General features: G+C 34.1%; 1 protein-coding gene across 1 annotated transcript; it reads right to left on the bottom strand.

Annotated features, from left to right (window-relative positions):
* Positions 1-13,680: 13,680 nt before the first annotated feature.
* Positions 13,681-14,370, bottom strand: LOC120153393. Its single transcript, XM_039165353.1, has one exon. The coding sequence runs from the start codon at positions 14,362-14,364 to the stop codon at positions 13,759-13,761; it is 606 nt and encodes a 201-aa protein (XP_039021284.1). The 5' UTR covers positions 14,365-14,370; the 3' UTR covers positions 13,681-13,758.
* Between the last annotated feature and the right edge of the window lie 1,025 nt (positions 14,371-15,395).

Here is a 15,395-nt window from a genome sequence, read left to right as displayed (position 1 = left end):
ACATAAATCAACAAAACTACAATCTTCTTACCCTTTCTCATCGTGAACAGAGAATAATCAAACTTGCTCTGTTCATAACCAGCCCCTAAAAGAGCCTCAGTCAACTTTAAATTCCATTGCCTAGATGCTTGTTTTAGGCCATAGAGGGATTTTTGCAGTCTACACACCATATTCTCCCCCTGACTGCAAAAACCAGGAGGAAGTTCCATATATACCTCCTCAGACAAATCACCTTGTAAAAAGGCATTATATACATCAAGTTGAAACAGAGGCCAATCAAAAATAGAAGCAATGGCAAGAAGAAAACGAACAGTAACCAATTTAACTACTGGTGAGAAAGTATCCACATAATCCACACCTTCTCTCTGACTATAGCCCTTGGCCACCAAACGAGCTTTATATCTTTCTATTGTACCAGCAGCATTGTACTTAATCCGATAAACCCATTTACATCCAATGGGAACTTTTCCATAAGGTAAAGAAGCAACTGACCAAGTTTTATTTGTCTCAAGAGCAAGAATTTCATCCTTCATAGCCTGTACCCATTCTGGATGTTGAATGGCCTCATGATAGGATTTAGTTCAACAGAATTTGAAATGAAGGAAACAAAAGATTGTGTACGACAGGGAAGATGATTGTAAGAAATGAAATCTGAAATGGGATAGTTGGAGGTAGAAACAGAGTTGCAAATAAAATCATTTAACCATTGAGGTTGCTTAGGAACCCTAGTAGATTTTCTAACCAAGACTGGAGCTACTGGAACCATAGGAGTTTCTAACTGTTGTGATGATTGCCCAAGTTCAACACTAGAAGGAGAAATAATTGGGATAGCAGAAACAGGTTGCTGACCAAAAGAGAGGTTTAAAAAATCAGAATCAGGAACAGAAGGAGTGGAAGGAAAGAAAGAATCTGTTTGAACAGGAAAATGAAATGGAAACACTTGTTCATGAAAAATAACATCTCTATTGACAAGAAACTTTTTAGAAGTGAGATCAAACAAGAGATAACCTTTTTTAGTACTAGAATAACCCATGAAGACAGAAGGGAGGGCTCTAGGGGAAAATTTGTCAGTTGGTTTAGGGTCAGTAGCATAGCACAAACAACCAAAAACTTTCAGAATATTCATGTCAGGAGCTTTGTGATAAAGAAGTTCATAAGGAGTTTTCCATTGCAAAACAGAAGAAGGAAGTCTGTTGATAATGAAGCAAGATGTTAATACACATTCACCCCAGAATTTAATAGGTACTTTGGACTGAAAACGCAAAGCTCTAGCTACCTCTAAAAGATGTCTATGCTTTCTTTCAGCAACTCCATTTTGCTGTGGAGTCTGAACATATGAACTTTGGTGCAGAATACCAAGAGAAGAGAAAAAAGGAGAGCAATGAGAATTAAAAAATTCTGTACCATTGTCACTTCTAATAACTTTAGTGACAAAAGAAAATTGAGTAGAAGTAAAGGAAAGAAATTGTTTAAGGAACAAGACAGTATCAGTTTTAACTCTCAAGAGATAAACCCAAGTCATCCTTGTACAATCATCAACAATAGTCAGAAAATACCTATGACCACTATGAGTAGATATTCTATAAGGACCCCATAGATCTATGTGAATTAACTCAAAGGGTATTGAGGACCTAGTACAACTAAGAGGAAACGACAACCTAGTTTGTTTTGCTAAAGGACAAACATTACAAGTGTGAACAGACTGCACATCAAACTGATCAGAAACATAAGAAGAAAGTTTTCTCATAGTAGAAGCAGAAGCATGCCCAAATCTAGCATGCCAAGACTAGTTTTATTAGAAACAGAGATATCATGTACAGAATGAACACAAGATACATTCCCAGTACTAGCCAAAGAATTGGAAAACAAACCAGTAGCTCCTTTAGACTCAAAAATGTAAAGGCCATTAAACCTTCTACAAATCCCCTTGATCATGCCACTGTAGAGATCCTGCAGTATACAAATGTCAGGATGGAAAGAAAGTATACAACCATGATCTTTAACAAGGCGAGAAACAGAAAGTAAATTGTGAGAAAAGTTGGGAACAAACAGGACATTGGAAAGAACAATTTCAGAATTTAACCTATAAGAGCCTATGTGAGTAACAGTTTCAGTATGACCATTAGGCAAATGAACAAACCGATGGGAAGAACATGAAACAGGAAATTGAAAGCCCTTGAAAACCGACAAAATGTGATCAGTTGCACCAGTATCAATTATCCAATGTGCAGAAGAGTTACTGGAAGCAGGTAAATTACAAGCAACAGTACCTGCAAGATTCGCACTGGAATCTAAGTTTGAACTTTTGCTGAGCAAATTTAATATTTGATGATACTGCTCGGAGGTAAAGGAGGGCACTGCTGAAATAGTAGTGGACACGATCGAGCCATTCTCAGGTCCTCCATTAACAGCAGGCACAGAAGTAACAGCCATGGCAGCCTGAGGAACTTTTTTCTTGTTGAATTTAAAATCTGCTGGAAAGCCAATAAGCCTGTAACACCGATCACGGCTATGTCCCCGGACTTTACAGTAATCACATGTCCCGCTGAAACGTCTTCTGTCATTTCCTTTGGAAGCAGTTGTAAACATCACCGAAGCTTCAATGGGCGAGGCAGACAGTTGAGTTCGATGCAACTCCTCTTGAACAATCATGGAGTAAGCTTGGTTAACAGTAGGCAGGGGCTTCATGAGAAGTAGCTGACTTCGAATTGCAGAATAAGTCTCATTGAGACCCATGAGAAACTGGAATAACCGTTGTTGAGCCACATGAAACGTATTTTGCTGAGCAGCTTCGCAGTCACAAGTGGAGAAGGGAACAAGCGCCGTGTACTCGTCCCATAAAAGTTTGAGACGAGTGAAATATGCAGAAACAGATAAGTCACCTTGAACGAGCGAAGCAATGGATCGATGTAGGAAAAAAATCCTTGAGCCATCGATTTTATCAAATCGCTCTCTGAGATCTCTCCAAACAGCTTCAACATTCGAAGCAAATACTATACCAGCAGAAAGATCCTGACTAACAGAGTTCAGGATCCATGAGAGAACCAAAGCATTGCAACGCTCCCACTGAGTCTGCAGCAGTCCCTCATAATCGTCCCTTCGACAGGTTCCATCGACGAATCCGAGTTTATTCTTGGCCAGAAGCGCGATGCGCATAGACCTACTCCATAGATTGTAGGTCTCGACACCGGTAAGTTGTTGCGATACGAGGTGAACGCCCGGCGTGTCCGAAGGATGTAAGAAAAGAGGATGAGATGAATCGATTGTTTGAGCCATGAACCCTAAATGATATCAATTTGGGGAAAAACAGAAAGGCTTGAGGGAACGGGCCACAATCACTTTAGAGAGATTTGGGCCAAACAGGAAACCCAAGGAAAAATAACCTGGAGACTGATACCATGTTAAAAGTGTGAATATGAGACTGAATTAATTTCTCTTATGGAAATACAACATATATATATACAATCTAATCTAACTAATTAACTGATAATTAGTTACAACAGAAAAACAGAAATAACAAACTTAATTTCTCAACAATATGTTTTAATATGATAAAGGTTTCTGTATTATTTTAAAATTTAAAATTTAGTATATGTTTTTTATATTCTTATGAAATTGATTTTATTTATTATTTATTATTTTAAAATTTTGAAAGAAGAGGAAGGTCCTGATATATTTAAACACATTTATATTATATTATTCCTTTATAATGAAATAGGCCGTGAAGATATATTTGTTCAAATCCAATGTACTTAAGTCTCTTTTAACCAAAACATTATATTAATGTAATCTATACATACTTATTAGTTTACCCTCTTGATGCGATTTCATTGTTTTTTTATTGACCGAATTTTATATAATTTATTCGTAAGAAGAATCTATATGTATAAATTTTATTTATAAATTAAAAATTGGTTGACAAAATGAATCTTAATCCGGTCCGAAGTCCTTTTTTATTATTTAGTTGACTTTTTGATATTATTATTTTGGTCAACAAATTAGGACACCTTATTAGCCCCTAATATTTTCATTAGGACACTTCATCAATATTTCATGCTTGCAATGTTCCTAATGAAAAGGGACATGCCAATTTTAAAATAAGATATTTTAGTAGTTGCCTGAAGCACTCTTTTGCGAAAGTCAAATTTTGAAAATGATATATTTTAAAATCATATAAATATTTTGATTTAGCCTGCACTATATTATGAAACTTTAATTTAGAATAATTAACACGTAAAATTTTGGTTCTAGTTTAATTTTATTCACAAAATTTAGTTTCATATTTAACGTTGTTTTACAGTTAATGGTGTTAGTAACATGTATAATATGATTTTTAGAATATGTATAATATTGATGGATTTATTATAGTTCTAGTATCATTCATGCTATTATCCCTTTTATTATTTTATGTAATTTCCTTAATCAGCTTGTGCCGCAAAAGCTTCCTTAATCACTGAATGATCTTAGTGGTTAAAGAGAGTGTTGTTTTCTCTTAAGGTATTGAGTTCGAGTAGTTATGTCCACATGATATGTGCATTATTAATGGTTAAGAAAAATTATGAACATATGCTACATTGTAATTCGATGCTTCTAATTTTTTAAATCCATTAAATTGTATAATGAAAAAATTATCTACGATTTTTGGCATTCAAAACAAAAATCTCAACTTGCTTGAGGAATGAAAATCAAACGAAATTAATAGAGAGGTGTGTTTTTAGCTAAAAATGGCAAAAAAGGTTGGCCTTGGGAATGTGAAGCACTTGTAATATTAAAAGTGCATTGATTTCTCTTAGGGTTAGGTGGTGGTTAACTATTTTTGGCAATGCCTTGATTTCAATAGAAATGGGTCATTGAATTTTTATAGGAATGGGCCCTTCATGCTTCTAAATATAGAAAGTCTTGATGGGTTGATTGGGTGATGGAGATAAGGTTCTGCTCTTTTTGTCCACTAAGAAATCCTCGAGGGAAAAAGATGATGGGAGGCTGAATTTCAAGCAGAATGGCACCATCAACGGAGTTTATGAATGCCTGCAAACTCATTTTCTTTGAATATAACGAATATTTTTTATTTTCTATAATTAAATCAATTTAATAACTCCCATTATTTTATGTAAATAAAATTTAAAATAGGTTATACATCTGCTTTATAATTAACTTTTAATATATTATAAAATTACATGCCATCTTACTGATACTATTTTGACGACAACGACTATCGATTTTGATGCATAAGGGCTTAGTAAGGGAAGAAGAAATGATTTAGGGGGTGAGGTCATCGAGAGTGTAGTAGCTTGGGGGTTATGGTCTGGGATGAGACTGTCGATGAACCATCATCCATCGATATGAGGGTGAGATTGACCATGATGAACGTCGGATGGGGCTGAAATTTAGTGTTTAGGGTTTGAGTATAGGAATTGAGGTATGATTTGGGAATTTAAGATTCGGATTTAAAATTTAACGAATATGATCTAGGTTTTGTAATTTTATTTCTTATTATAATCTTATATGGTATTAAATATTAATAAAATATACATGTCATAGAAAATACTAATAAATTAATTCATATAGTCGTAAAATAATTGAAACAATAGTAATTAAATTAAAATTTTATAAATTTCAATGACTAAAGTAGAACTAAAATAATAATCGAATAATGAATGATTGGTTTATCAACCCCTATTTAAAATACAAATTTTAATAAATTCAGAGTTGAAACGAACCAACTTATCTTAGTGGTTAAAGGAATCGTTGTTGTTTTTAAAAGTCACGAGTTCAAACACCAACAACTGCAGTAGGATAATTGATCGTTCAATTTTTAAATTATTGATAATATTTAGAACATATACTAATTTATACTCACTTTAGCTTAATAAAAACATCGAAAAAGCCCAATCACTGTGAAATCAAATTTAAAAGGTCCTCACAAAATTAGGTGTTTATAAGTATGGTTGACTTGCATCACACCACAATATAATTATATAAAAGGCTTAAACTAAAAAAAATCCCAAAATTATACTCATTTTTTTGCTTTAAGCCCCTAAACTATTCTCGGTTAAAGTAAGTCCTTAAACAATCATATGTAGTCACTTTAAGTACCTAAACTATTTTTGGTCAAAATAAATCCCTAAACTATGTCTCTTTTTTGCTTCAAGCTCTTAAACTATTTTTTGGTCAAAAGAAGTATATAATTTTGTGTGACGTGTCAATATCTTATTGGCTGAAAAACATTTTTCTAATTGGAAAAATGATAGGACGTAAAATGATTTAATATAATAGTTTAAGTACTTAATTTGATCAAAATATAGTTGAGGTGCTTAAAACAAAAAGATGACATAATTTAAGTACTTATTTTTACTTTAAGCCTATATAAAAATATAATTATTATTTTAAAAGTGTATATTTTTGGTCATTCTAACCATAAACATATAACGTCTCTTAAAATTAAAGGAAAATTTTAAAATTATTTTGATTATAAAAGAAGTGAAATTCACTTGTATTATTTGAAATTAAGAAGAAAAAAGGAAATAAATTATTAGATAAAAATCAGAGAGAAAATTACATAATATGAGAACGATTTTATCACTCATTATGAGAAGTGAAATTTGTATAAAAGATTTTTTTGGATAATTTTTACCTAGGGTATAAGGGGAAGGGGAAGGGGAAGGGGAAGGGGAAGGGGAAGGGAAGGGAAATTCTACTCTTAATGTGATTGAATTCACAATTTAAGAGAAAGGAAAAGTGTCAAATAAGAGTTTTTAAATACTTATTTTTAGAAATTAAGTTAACAAAGATATATCTTTGATTATGTCAATGATATCTTATGTCACACCAACTTCATGCCATGACAAGGCACATGTGTCTTTGATCACATATGAGATTCATTATTCTTTTTTTATGAATTGGAGTAGGTTCAAAACTAAATGTTTTCCTTTAGTTTGCCTCTTCTTGGGGAGGCTTCATATTATTGTTTAGAAAAGATTGGAGGATCCTCCGATTTGCTTCGACTTCGTAAAAAAATTAGGTGTAAAGGGATTAGAGCAATGAACATTGTATGTCAGTGTTTTAATCAAAAAATCTCCTTCCATAAAAAATTCACCCTATCAGACACCTATTTCTAACTATTTCTTGATCCAGCATCCTTTTTCAGGAGAGAGAAAGAGACGTTGTGCACATATTGCGCCTTTGATGGGAGAGAGAGAGAAGGCGCGTCGCATGAAACGTGCCTCTCACCTAAGGCGTGTCCTAGGAAATGTGCCTCCATTGAATGGTGCATCCTAGGAAATGCGCATCCCTTGAATAGCGCATCCTACGGTACACGCCTCTTTTGATCGGTAGTTTTAGGTTTAAGGTTTTAGTTTAAGATGATTTTAGGGTTTGTTAGTGGTTTAGGTCATTTTCTTAGTGGTTTAGGTTATATTTGTATGGTTTAGGGTTTTTAAATAAGTTAAAATTTGGTTGTTAGGATGTTTGTATTTTTAGTTGTATGTTAGATTGTAAAAAATAAACGTTAAACATTTAATTGGAAAAATACATAGATATAAGAAATAAAAAAGTTGAAATCACATTAATCGAAACTAAAAGGAAATGGAATAACATAAGTTGAAACATAAGATGATATGATTACATGAGTGGTGGTCAACGGCTACGTGATGATAAAATAGATGAACAATTTTTCCTATTGTGGTAGGGGTTTCTGCAATGACCACATCTTAAGTTTTGTCTTGACGTCTCTCGAATATCAATATCACAATGAATTCGAGTGGATTTTGGATGACCTAACTCCCTTAATAAGTATAGATTCGATATAATTGGAAGCCAAGTCTGAACCTCATTTGGGTATTTGTTATTACATATGGGGGAAACTCATATTCATATGCCTTGAATACTTCATAAAGTTAGTATATGGGATCCACGTAACGCTTATAGTCTTGACGAGAAAATGAGCAAGTTGCTATGACATGGGAGCATGGATACTTGAAAGCTTGGAAAAACTCATAATCACAATATCTTTCCCGTAGATTAACTCTGAAAGAGTTAGATTCAATCCCTTGTAGGGGTCGTGGCATTTATGTGACCCGAAATAATTCTTGGGTGCGAGAAAAGCTTATTATGGACATGATGTTTGATGCTGCAACCTTTAGTTGTAGATCTACTACTAATCGTGGGTGATAAACATGATCGTTTTGTATCCAAATAAGAGCTTATCCCCGAGCTTGGCAAAAAGTTGACCCAAATAGAAATATGTCATTTTAGCCAAAACAGTCACTGATAAATGACGAGCGGCATTTAAGGTTGAATTGATTGCCTTAGTCAAGTTGGTTGTCATATACCCATATCGATATCCACCATCGTATGCGTTTTTCCACTTTTTTGTTGTTGATTTCATTGATGTAATTGTATCCATTTTCATTTTTCCCTCGTAATTCTTGAAGCATATCCTCAAATGTTTGAGGTGACAGTTCGTAACCTAAGCAAAATGAAGTAGTTAGTATAAAAAATGAAAATGAGTGAGAAATGAAATTGGGGAAAATGTAACATACCCATGTGTATAATTAATTGTCGTTCATCGTTCTTCTTATATCTACCATGATAGTTTGTAGCAATATGTCAGATATATAGATAATGTTGGGCGTTTGGGGGTTTCCACATTGGACCCAAAGAGTCCATTGATGCTTTGATCCTAACTCCTCAATCTGAAATGATACAAATACAATCCCAGGTGATATCATGTAGTCGTAGATTTCTTAGGATAAAAGCCAAAGACTATGTATCTTCTCATTCAACAAGGGCAAAGGCAACACGAAGAGTGTTGCGATTACCATCTTGAATAACTGCCAATAATAAAACTCACTTGTATTTCCCATACAAGAATGTACCATCAATTTGGACAACGAGTTTACATTATTTGACTGTATTAATGCATTGTGGGCAAGTCTACAAAATACGATGAAATTTACAGCAATATCGAAGAACTCGATCATTGTGGTAGGCATGGCGAGTTTCGAACTCAACTACTATCCCAGGATTAACTCATTGAATCAGGTTAAACCAACTGGGTAGTTAGTTGTAAGATGAATCCTATTCATCGTGTAGTTTTATAATGACACTCTGTTTTGCCTTCCACGTTTTTTAGGAGATATTGTACCCCTATTGAGATCGTATTACAGAAATCATCATTGCAATAGGTACGTGGGAGCTTGCTTTGACCAAGGGCATGATGGCTTGGAAAATGTTGTTGGAGTCCAAATTTTGATGGTCCTGGTTGATCCCTTATGCACAACATGTATGAGGGTCGTTGTATTTTGTTAGTTCCCATCTGTCAGTCTTCTTTCTCTTTGAAACACGAACCATCCAGTTGCATCTGTTATTGCGTTGGAAACAATAACAGACATACTTTTCAGTGGTTTGAATGCTATTGCGATGCCTAATTATGTTTGAACCATGCTTCCGGATCTTCATCATCTATCTCTGTGTTCCCAAACTCATTCAGTTTTATGTGTTCGGTAGTCAAACTCGAAGCATCATCATCAATATCATTAAAGTCTACAAACAAATCCACATGAGATACAGAAAGAGAGTAGTATGTCTCAATCATTTCACAAAGGTCAACATCATCGCTTAGAAGAAACCTCTTAAATGAAACATGCAACCTATAATATAGCAAAGAGATTCTTCTTTTCCTCCCGAGTTTAACCTTTCTTTCTATTTTACGCTTCAACTCCTCAAGTGAATTTTTGTTGTTGAAAGACATACTTAAATTTTTTTGTTGAAAGAAATACTTAAATTTTTGCAATAAAAAAATTTGTCTGAATAGTAGCCATTCTATCTAAACAACTCAAGCTTTTGCCTGAATAGATTAAAATTAGCTTTCACCTCGCACATATATATAGCCTTACAAAGTGTGTCCTATAAAACGAGTCTACCCAATTTATTGTATCCTCTTTGTCCTTTTTCGTAAAAAAAACATTAAACATCATTAAAAAACATACTTTATATAAATACAAAATAACGAATAAAGAAACATAACAAGATGAAAAAAAACCAAATAAGCGATAAAAACATAAAAATAAATAATAAATACATAAATACATAAAAAGAAACATAACAATTTGATACAAAATACATAAAAAAAACAAAATAATATTCAAATACATAATAAATAAATAATTAATAAATACATTACAATTTTATTATATCTATCGATATCTCCTAGAATGTTTTCTGTAAGGTAGTGGTCGTCTAGTTTGAGAAGGGTTTCTTCTTATCTATTGTTGTTGCTCCTCTTCATTCTCCTCCTCGTCATCATCCTTGTTGTCTTCATCATTATCATCAGTCTCAACAATATTATCTCAGTAAGGAGTGAATGCTGATGTATCAACTCGGTAGAATAAGGATCCTAGAGGTGTTTGACAGACTATCCCACCACTCCTGCAAAAAATGTGAAAAACTGGACATCGTTGTATGTGATGCATAGTACGGGTATAGTGTTTCTGGTGGAGGACCACCCGTAAGATAACTCGCATAGGAACTGAATGTCGGATTCGTAAGCATAGATGAAAAATACTCGCCAGGGGTGTCATAAAACTAGGGATGGAAAAAAACCCGAACCCGACGAGAAAAATCGAAAACCGAATTAAACGGGGATGGGGAAAAACCGTTTATGCTAAACGAGAATGGGGACAGATTTAGTAATCCCAGCCCCAATTACCCAGCCCGATAAATATTAAAAATAATTATTATATATATATATATATAATATTAATAAATTTAATTGAAATTAAAAAATATATATAGTATTTATAAATTTAATTTAAATATATATACCCGACCCGATACCCGTTTAAATAACCATTTATACTAAACGGGGATACCCGTTTCCCCGCGGTTTTTAAGGGAGAATGGGTACGAGTTTTTTAAACGGGGACGGGGATGGGGGGACCAATACCCTGCCCGAACCCGGCCCGTTGCCATCCCTACATAAAACTCTGTGGCCTCTGTACGTAGCTATACGGTTATGCCAAATGAACCGACGGATGTGGAATATCAACTGGTGAATATGGCATATGAACCGACAGTGAGGGCATCTTCTTTTTATCCAATAGTGGGGGGACGATGATGTTGCAATGTCAAACATCTTGGTCGTCCATAATGAATTGACCCCCTCGTGTTTCCTCCGAAAGTAAGAATGACTTTCTGTTTACATTGAATCATTCTATATAGCCAAGTGAAACCATGCAACCAGTTTCTAATATATATTATCGATAGGGCAAGCGTTGATGACAGATCTTCCATATCACCAACCAATCTCTGTGTTCCACCAACCAATTCACCTCTTTCTTGCCCAGCTTATCAACATTATGCATGTTTTCCATGTTTCTTTGTGCTTCGGGAATATATTGTGTAAAACCAAATTTATGAAGCACACGATTAATCGGATGCCACTCAACAATAACATAACAAATAAAAGCAACAATCGTTATCCATACATCCAATAGGCCACTCATGTTAGGTGGGATGCAAACCCTCAATTCATCATTCAAATACGACAACCATATGAACTAAAACAAAAAATAAAGATTTCTTATCAAAATTAAAATGAGATTCAAACTATATTAATACAATTAAATCAAAAATGATAATAAAAAACATTCATCTCCACCAACTTTCTGGTCAATCAATAATTGGATATCTTCTAATTCTTGTGGGATATCACAATGATTTTTCATTTTATTTGACCACCTAATTAATATAAAAAATATATATGTCATTCTATAATAATAAAGAAATATTATTTAAAAATAAATTTATTCTTGATACTTTGACAGTAATGGAAAGGCATATGGGTCATTCATGATCGGGCACAAAAAAGGCATGTGGTACCATGCCCACGATTGAAAAAAGCATGAGATACCCGCCAATAACAGTCTTACTATATTTTTTGACCAACACATTTCTCTAAATAAAAATGCCAACACCGTAGACCATTAACTCAATGTGTCAGCTTCTTCAAAATCAATCAGATACCACAACCACATACAATGCACCTGATTCCAAGATTTGTTGGGCATCAATATCCCTCCAATGAGTTGTAGAATATATGCCCAACAAAATGCTTTTGTGTCGTCCTCCGAACAATTTTCGGACAACTCTTTAAATTCACTTTTTAGTCACGATAATCTTATTTGATCACTGTTGAAACTGGGCGACGTCTTCCCAAGATACTCCATGCATAGACCCCCCCAATCATCATCTGCCACACCACATATGACAGTTCCATCTACCGGTAGCCCGAGTTGCATTGAAATATCCTCCAGTGTAATCGTGCACTCCCACATGATAGATGGAACATGTGAGTGTCTGGCCTCCATCTCTCAATGAGTGTAGAAATCAAGGCGGGTTCAAGTTTACAACCTCATTCAACTTTTGCTAAGTAATTGAATCCAACCATTGACAAATATGGCTAGATACGCCTCAGTGTTGTCATCTTCTGTTTGCAAATAAAAACTTCTAATATACGATCATTTTCCTAATAAATAAATTCTGAGCATTAAAATTTGAACTACTATTTATGTGTTCTTTAAATAAATTCTAACAATTTAAATCATATATAATTGATTCCATAATATTCGTAAATTTAAAATGAATATAGTTCAATATTCTTACCGTATCCGCAAAATGACTCGAAATATGTTTAACATCCAATCACAATAACTAATTATACCTTTGGTAAAAACTCTTTTTTTCTCTCTTTCGTATTCTTTAAAACTTCAATATCAAATGACATTCATTGTTTATAATTTTATTATGGATCACAAATTATGTTTTTTCTTTTAAATCAAAAAAGATAAATCGTTTGCGAAGGTCATAATTTGATCATTCCCCCTAACAAAAATATTAACACAGATACCGAGATGATTAGGATGGTTATAAGTCAATAAAGTGATGGACCAGTGAACTTCGCAATCATCAGGAGATATTAGTCGGAGCAAACCTAGTTTTGATGACAAGGAAATCTTGAATCCAGTACAGTTTGCCATGTCAATATTTGTGAACTAATAATTGGGGAACTGTTTAAATCATTGATTTCAGGTGTTCATGGTTCTTACACAAGTTGGACAATATATATACTCCATTTGTTTATATGGGTTGGAAAAGTTACATTGGTAGAAGTGTAATAACTCGATGACTTTAACAGATGATGAAGTTTCTGATCCCAAATTAACCTAATTTATTAATGAAAGTGGATTTTATAATTATTTTGGCTCTGTAACCTAGCCATAGCTACAGAATAGAACATTCATTTACCACCTGTCTCAAAGAAAGTGCTCACAAAAATCTGCAATTTTTTTTACTGAATTTGTTTCCTTGAACGTAACAAAAGAGGATTTGCCAATGCTGAAATTACTCCAACTAATATACATAACATTGGAAGTGGAGAGAGGAAACAAATTCACCACAACATAAGGGAAGAACAAAAAGGAAAAGTTTTACAAGGACATCAAAAGAACAAAAAAGAAAAAGAAAAACCCTCCCTCTCATTGACACTTTATCTACCCATCACGAATGTAAATATCGATTGTTATATAGTGATAAAGTTGTCGTCCCAAATCATTATTATACAACTACGATATTTATAATGACTACAGCTGTAACCGTAATTTAAATCTCTAACCCTATCAATATACGTTACATAAAAAAAAGCTTAGGCTAAGCAGAACAAAGAAGATTTATTTGCTAATAATTAAGAAGAAATAACATTCACAAGCTTCTAGCCATCATTTCCTGGAATCTCCTGTAAGACTCTTGCTTCTCCAACATAAACTTTTCATGACAATGGGCTATAAACAATTCTGCTAGCTTATCAATCTCATTAAGATCCGCCTCAGCCGTGGAATTCCCATTAGCCTTCTTTTCTTCTAGCCATTGAAGGTAACCCGAAAGCTCAGACTCCACAGTATCCTCCTCACATTGCTCAGCTGAAATCATTGAATCCCAGATCGAATCATAGTACGAATGAGTTGCGGTGCACCCTTCGAGTACCGGAGCCGGAACCGGTGTAACATGTGAAGAACGCCAATTATAGTGTAGCCTAAATGAACCAAAGACGAGCTTCTTGTGCTTGTACTTGTTTTTTGTGGTCTTTGAGTAGGAAATCAAGTATCTTATAGGCTTATTTTGCTTACAGATTCGAGTGAAAGTGGACTTTGCTTTTGAAAATGCTCGGATTAGACGGCAAGCCTGAGCATAGACAAGGGTGTGAATTTGGCTTTTGATTTTCGTGGAGCTTAAAGAAGAAGATGGCTTTGGTCTCAAAGAAAAGGGTGGAAGGAGGAGCATGGTCTTTAGGTAAGGACCAACCACCATTTTTAATTTGAACATTTTGTGTACGGGAATCCTGAACCATGTTCTCTAATGGAGTTATAAAGGGTCTTGATTACTAATTTGCCACTTGACTTTTATGTTATTTGAAGCTTTGCCACCCAATTTGTTGATTTATTAGGAATAGTGTTGCAGTGTTGCCTTTTGTCTCTTCCAAGGATTTTAGAGTTGGATAACACCCTGTTAGGGTACACTTGCACCAACCAAATGTGACTGATTAGGGATAATAAGTCACTCTTTCTCCAAAAACCCTTATATTTAACCTCCTTTATCTCAGTAAATGTCTAATTTCTTTCGATTTGCCCCATAACTAAATACGGGTTCGAATCCGGTAATCATAATTCTGCTGTGCAACGAGAAAATCTACGGTTAATTTATGACAGGTTTTTAATCTAAAATGTTATTTGTCTATTCTCAACAGTAATACAATTGATAATAATTTCAGTTACAATCGAGAATGTTACATTACAACAACAGATTTTCACCTAAAATGTTATCGTGTTTAATCTAAAAATTCAGACAATTTATAATAATTTCGGTTACAATAGAGAATGTTACATAAATTTTTTGACAACAATTTTTAAATTGTAATCAAAATAATTATGTAATTTATATAATTTATTATAAATAACTTAATATTTTCGATTTCAACCAACCTGAAATATTATCCAGTTTATTTAAAAAAGTTAGGCAATTGATAAATTTTTTTTGACCGGATGTATTTTGGAGTCCTTAAAATCTTAGGCCATGGCAGGGAATCTTTTGGACTTTGGAAGCAAGCAAATCTCAAGGATTCCCCCCCCCCCACATGACCGGCTTACATAGTTTGAACTCTGCAACATCTTTCACTATTTAAAAAGTGGAACCGGGGCCATTTATGGCAAAGTGACTTGGAGATGAGGTCTATGAATCAGCTATGGTAGGTTTTAACATCTAAAAATCATTAAAAATACAGTAAACAAGCCACTCGTGATCGGCTATTAAGGCTTAATATCCGCCAAAATTACCACTCCAAG

Source organism: Hibiscus syriacus, unplaced genomic scaffold (genome assembly GCF_006381635.1).
Source record: "Hibiscus syriacus cultivar Baekdansim isolate YM2019G1 unplaced genomic scaffold, ASM638163v2 tig00002840_pilon, whole genome shotgun sequence".
In the NCBI taxonomy this organism is placed as follows: Eukaryota; Viridiplantae; Streptophyta; class Magnoliopsida; order Malvales; family Malvaceae; genus Hibiscus; species Hibiscus syriacus.
The sequence above is the reverse complement of the archived record's forward strand: the minus strand, read 5'-3'. Positions and strand labels throughout refer to the sequence as shown.

What these genes read in the sequence shown, in the direction of transcription:
- LOC120153393 (XM_039165353.1), bottom strand. Translation starts at nt 14,364, where the DNA reads ATGGTGGTTGGTCCTTACCTAAAGACCATGCTCCTCCTTCCACCCTTT.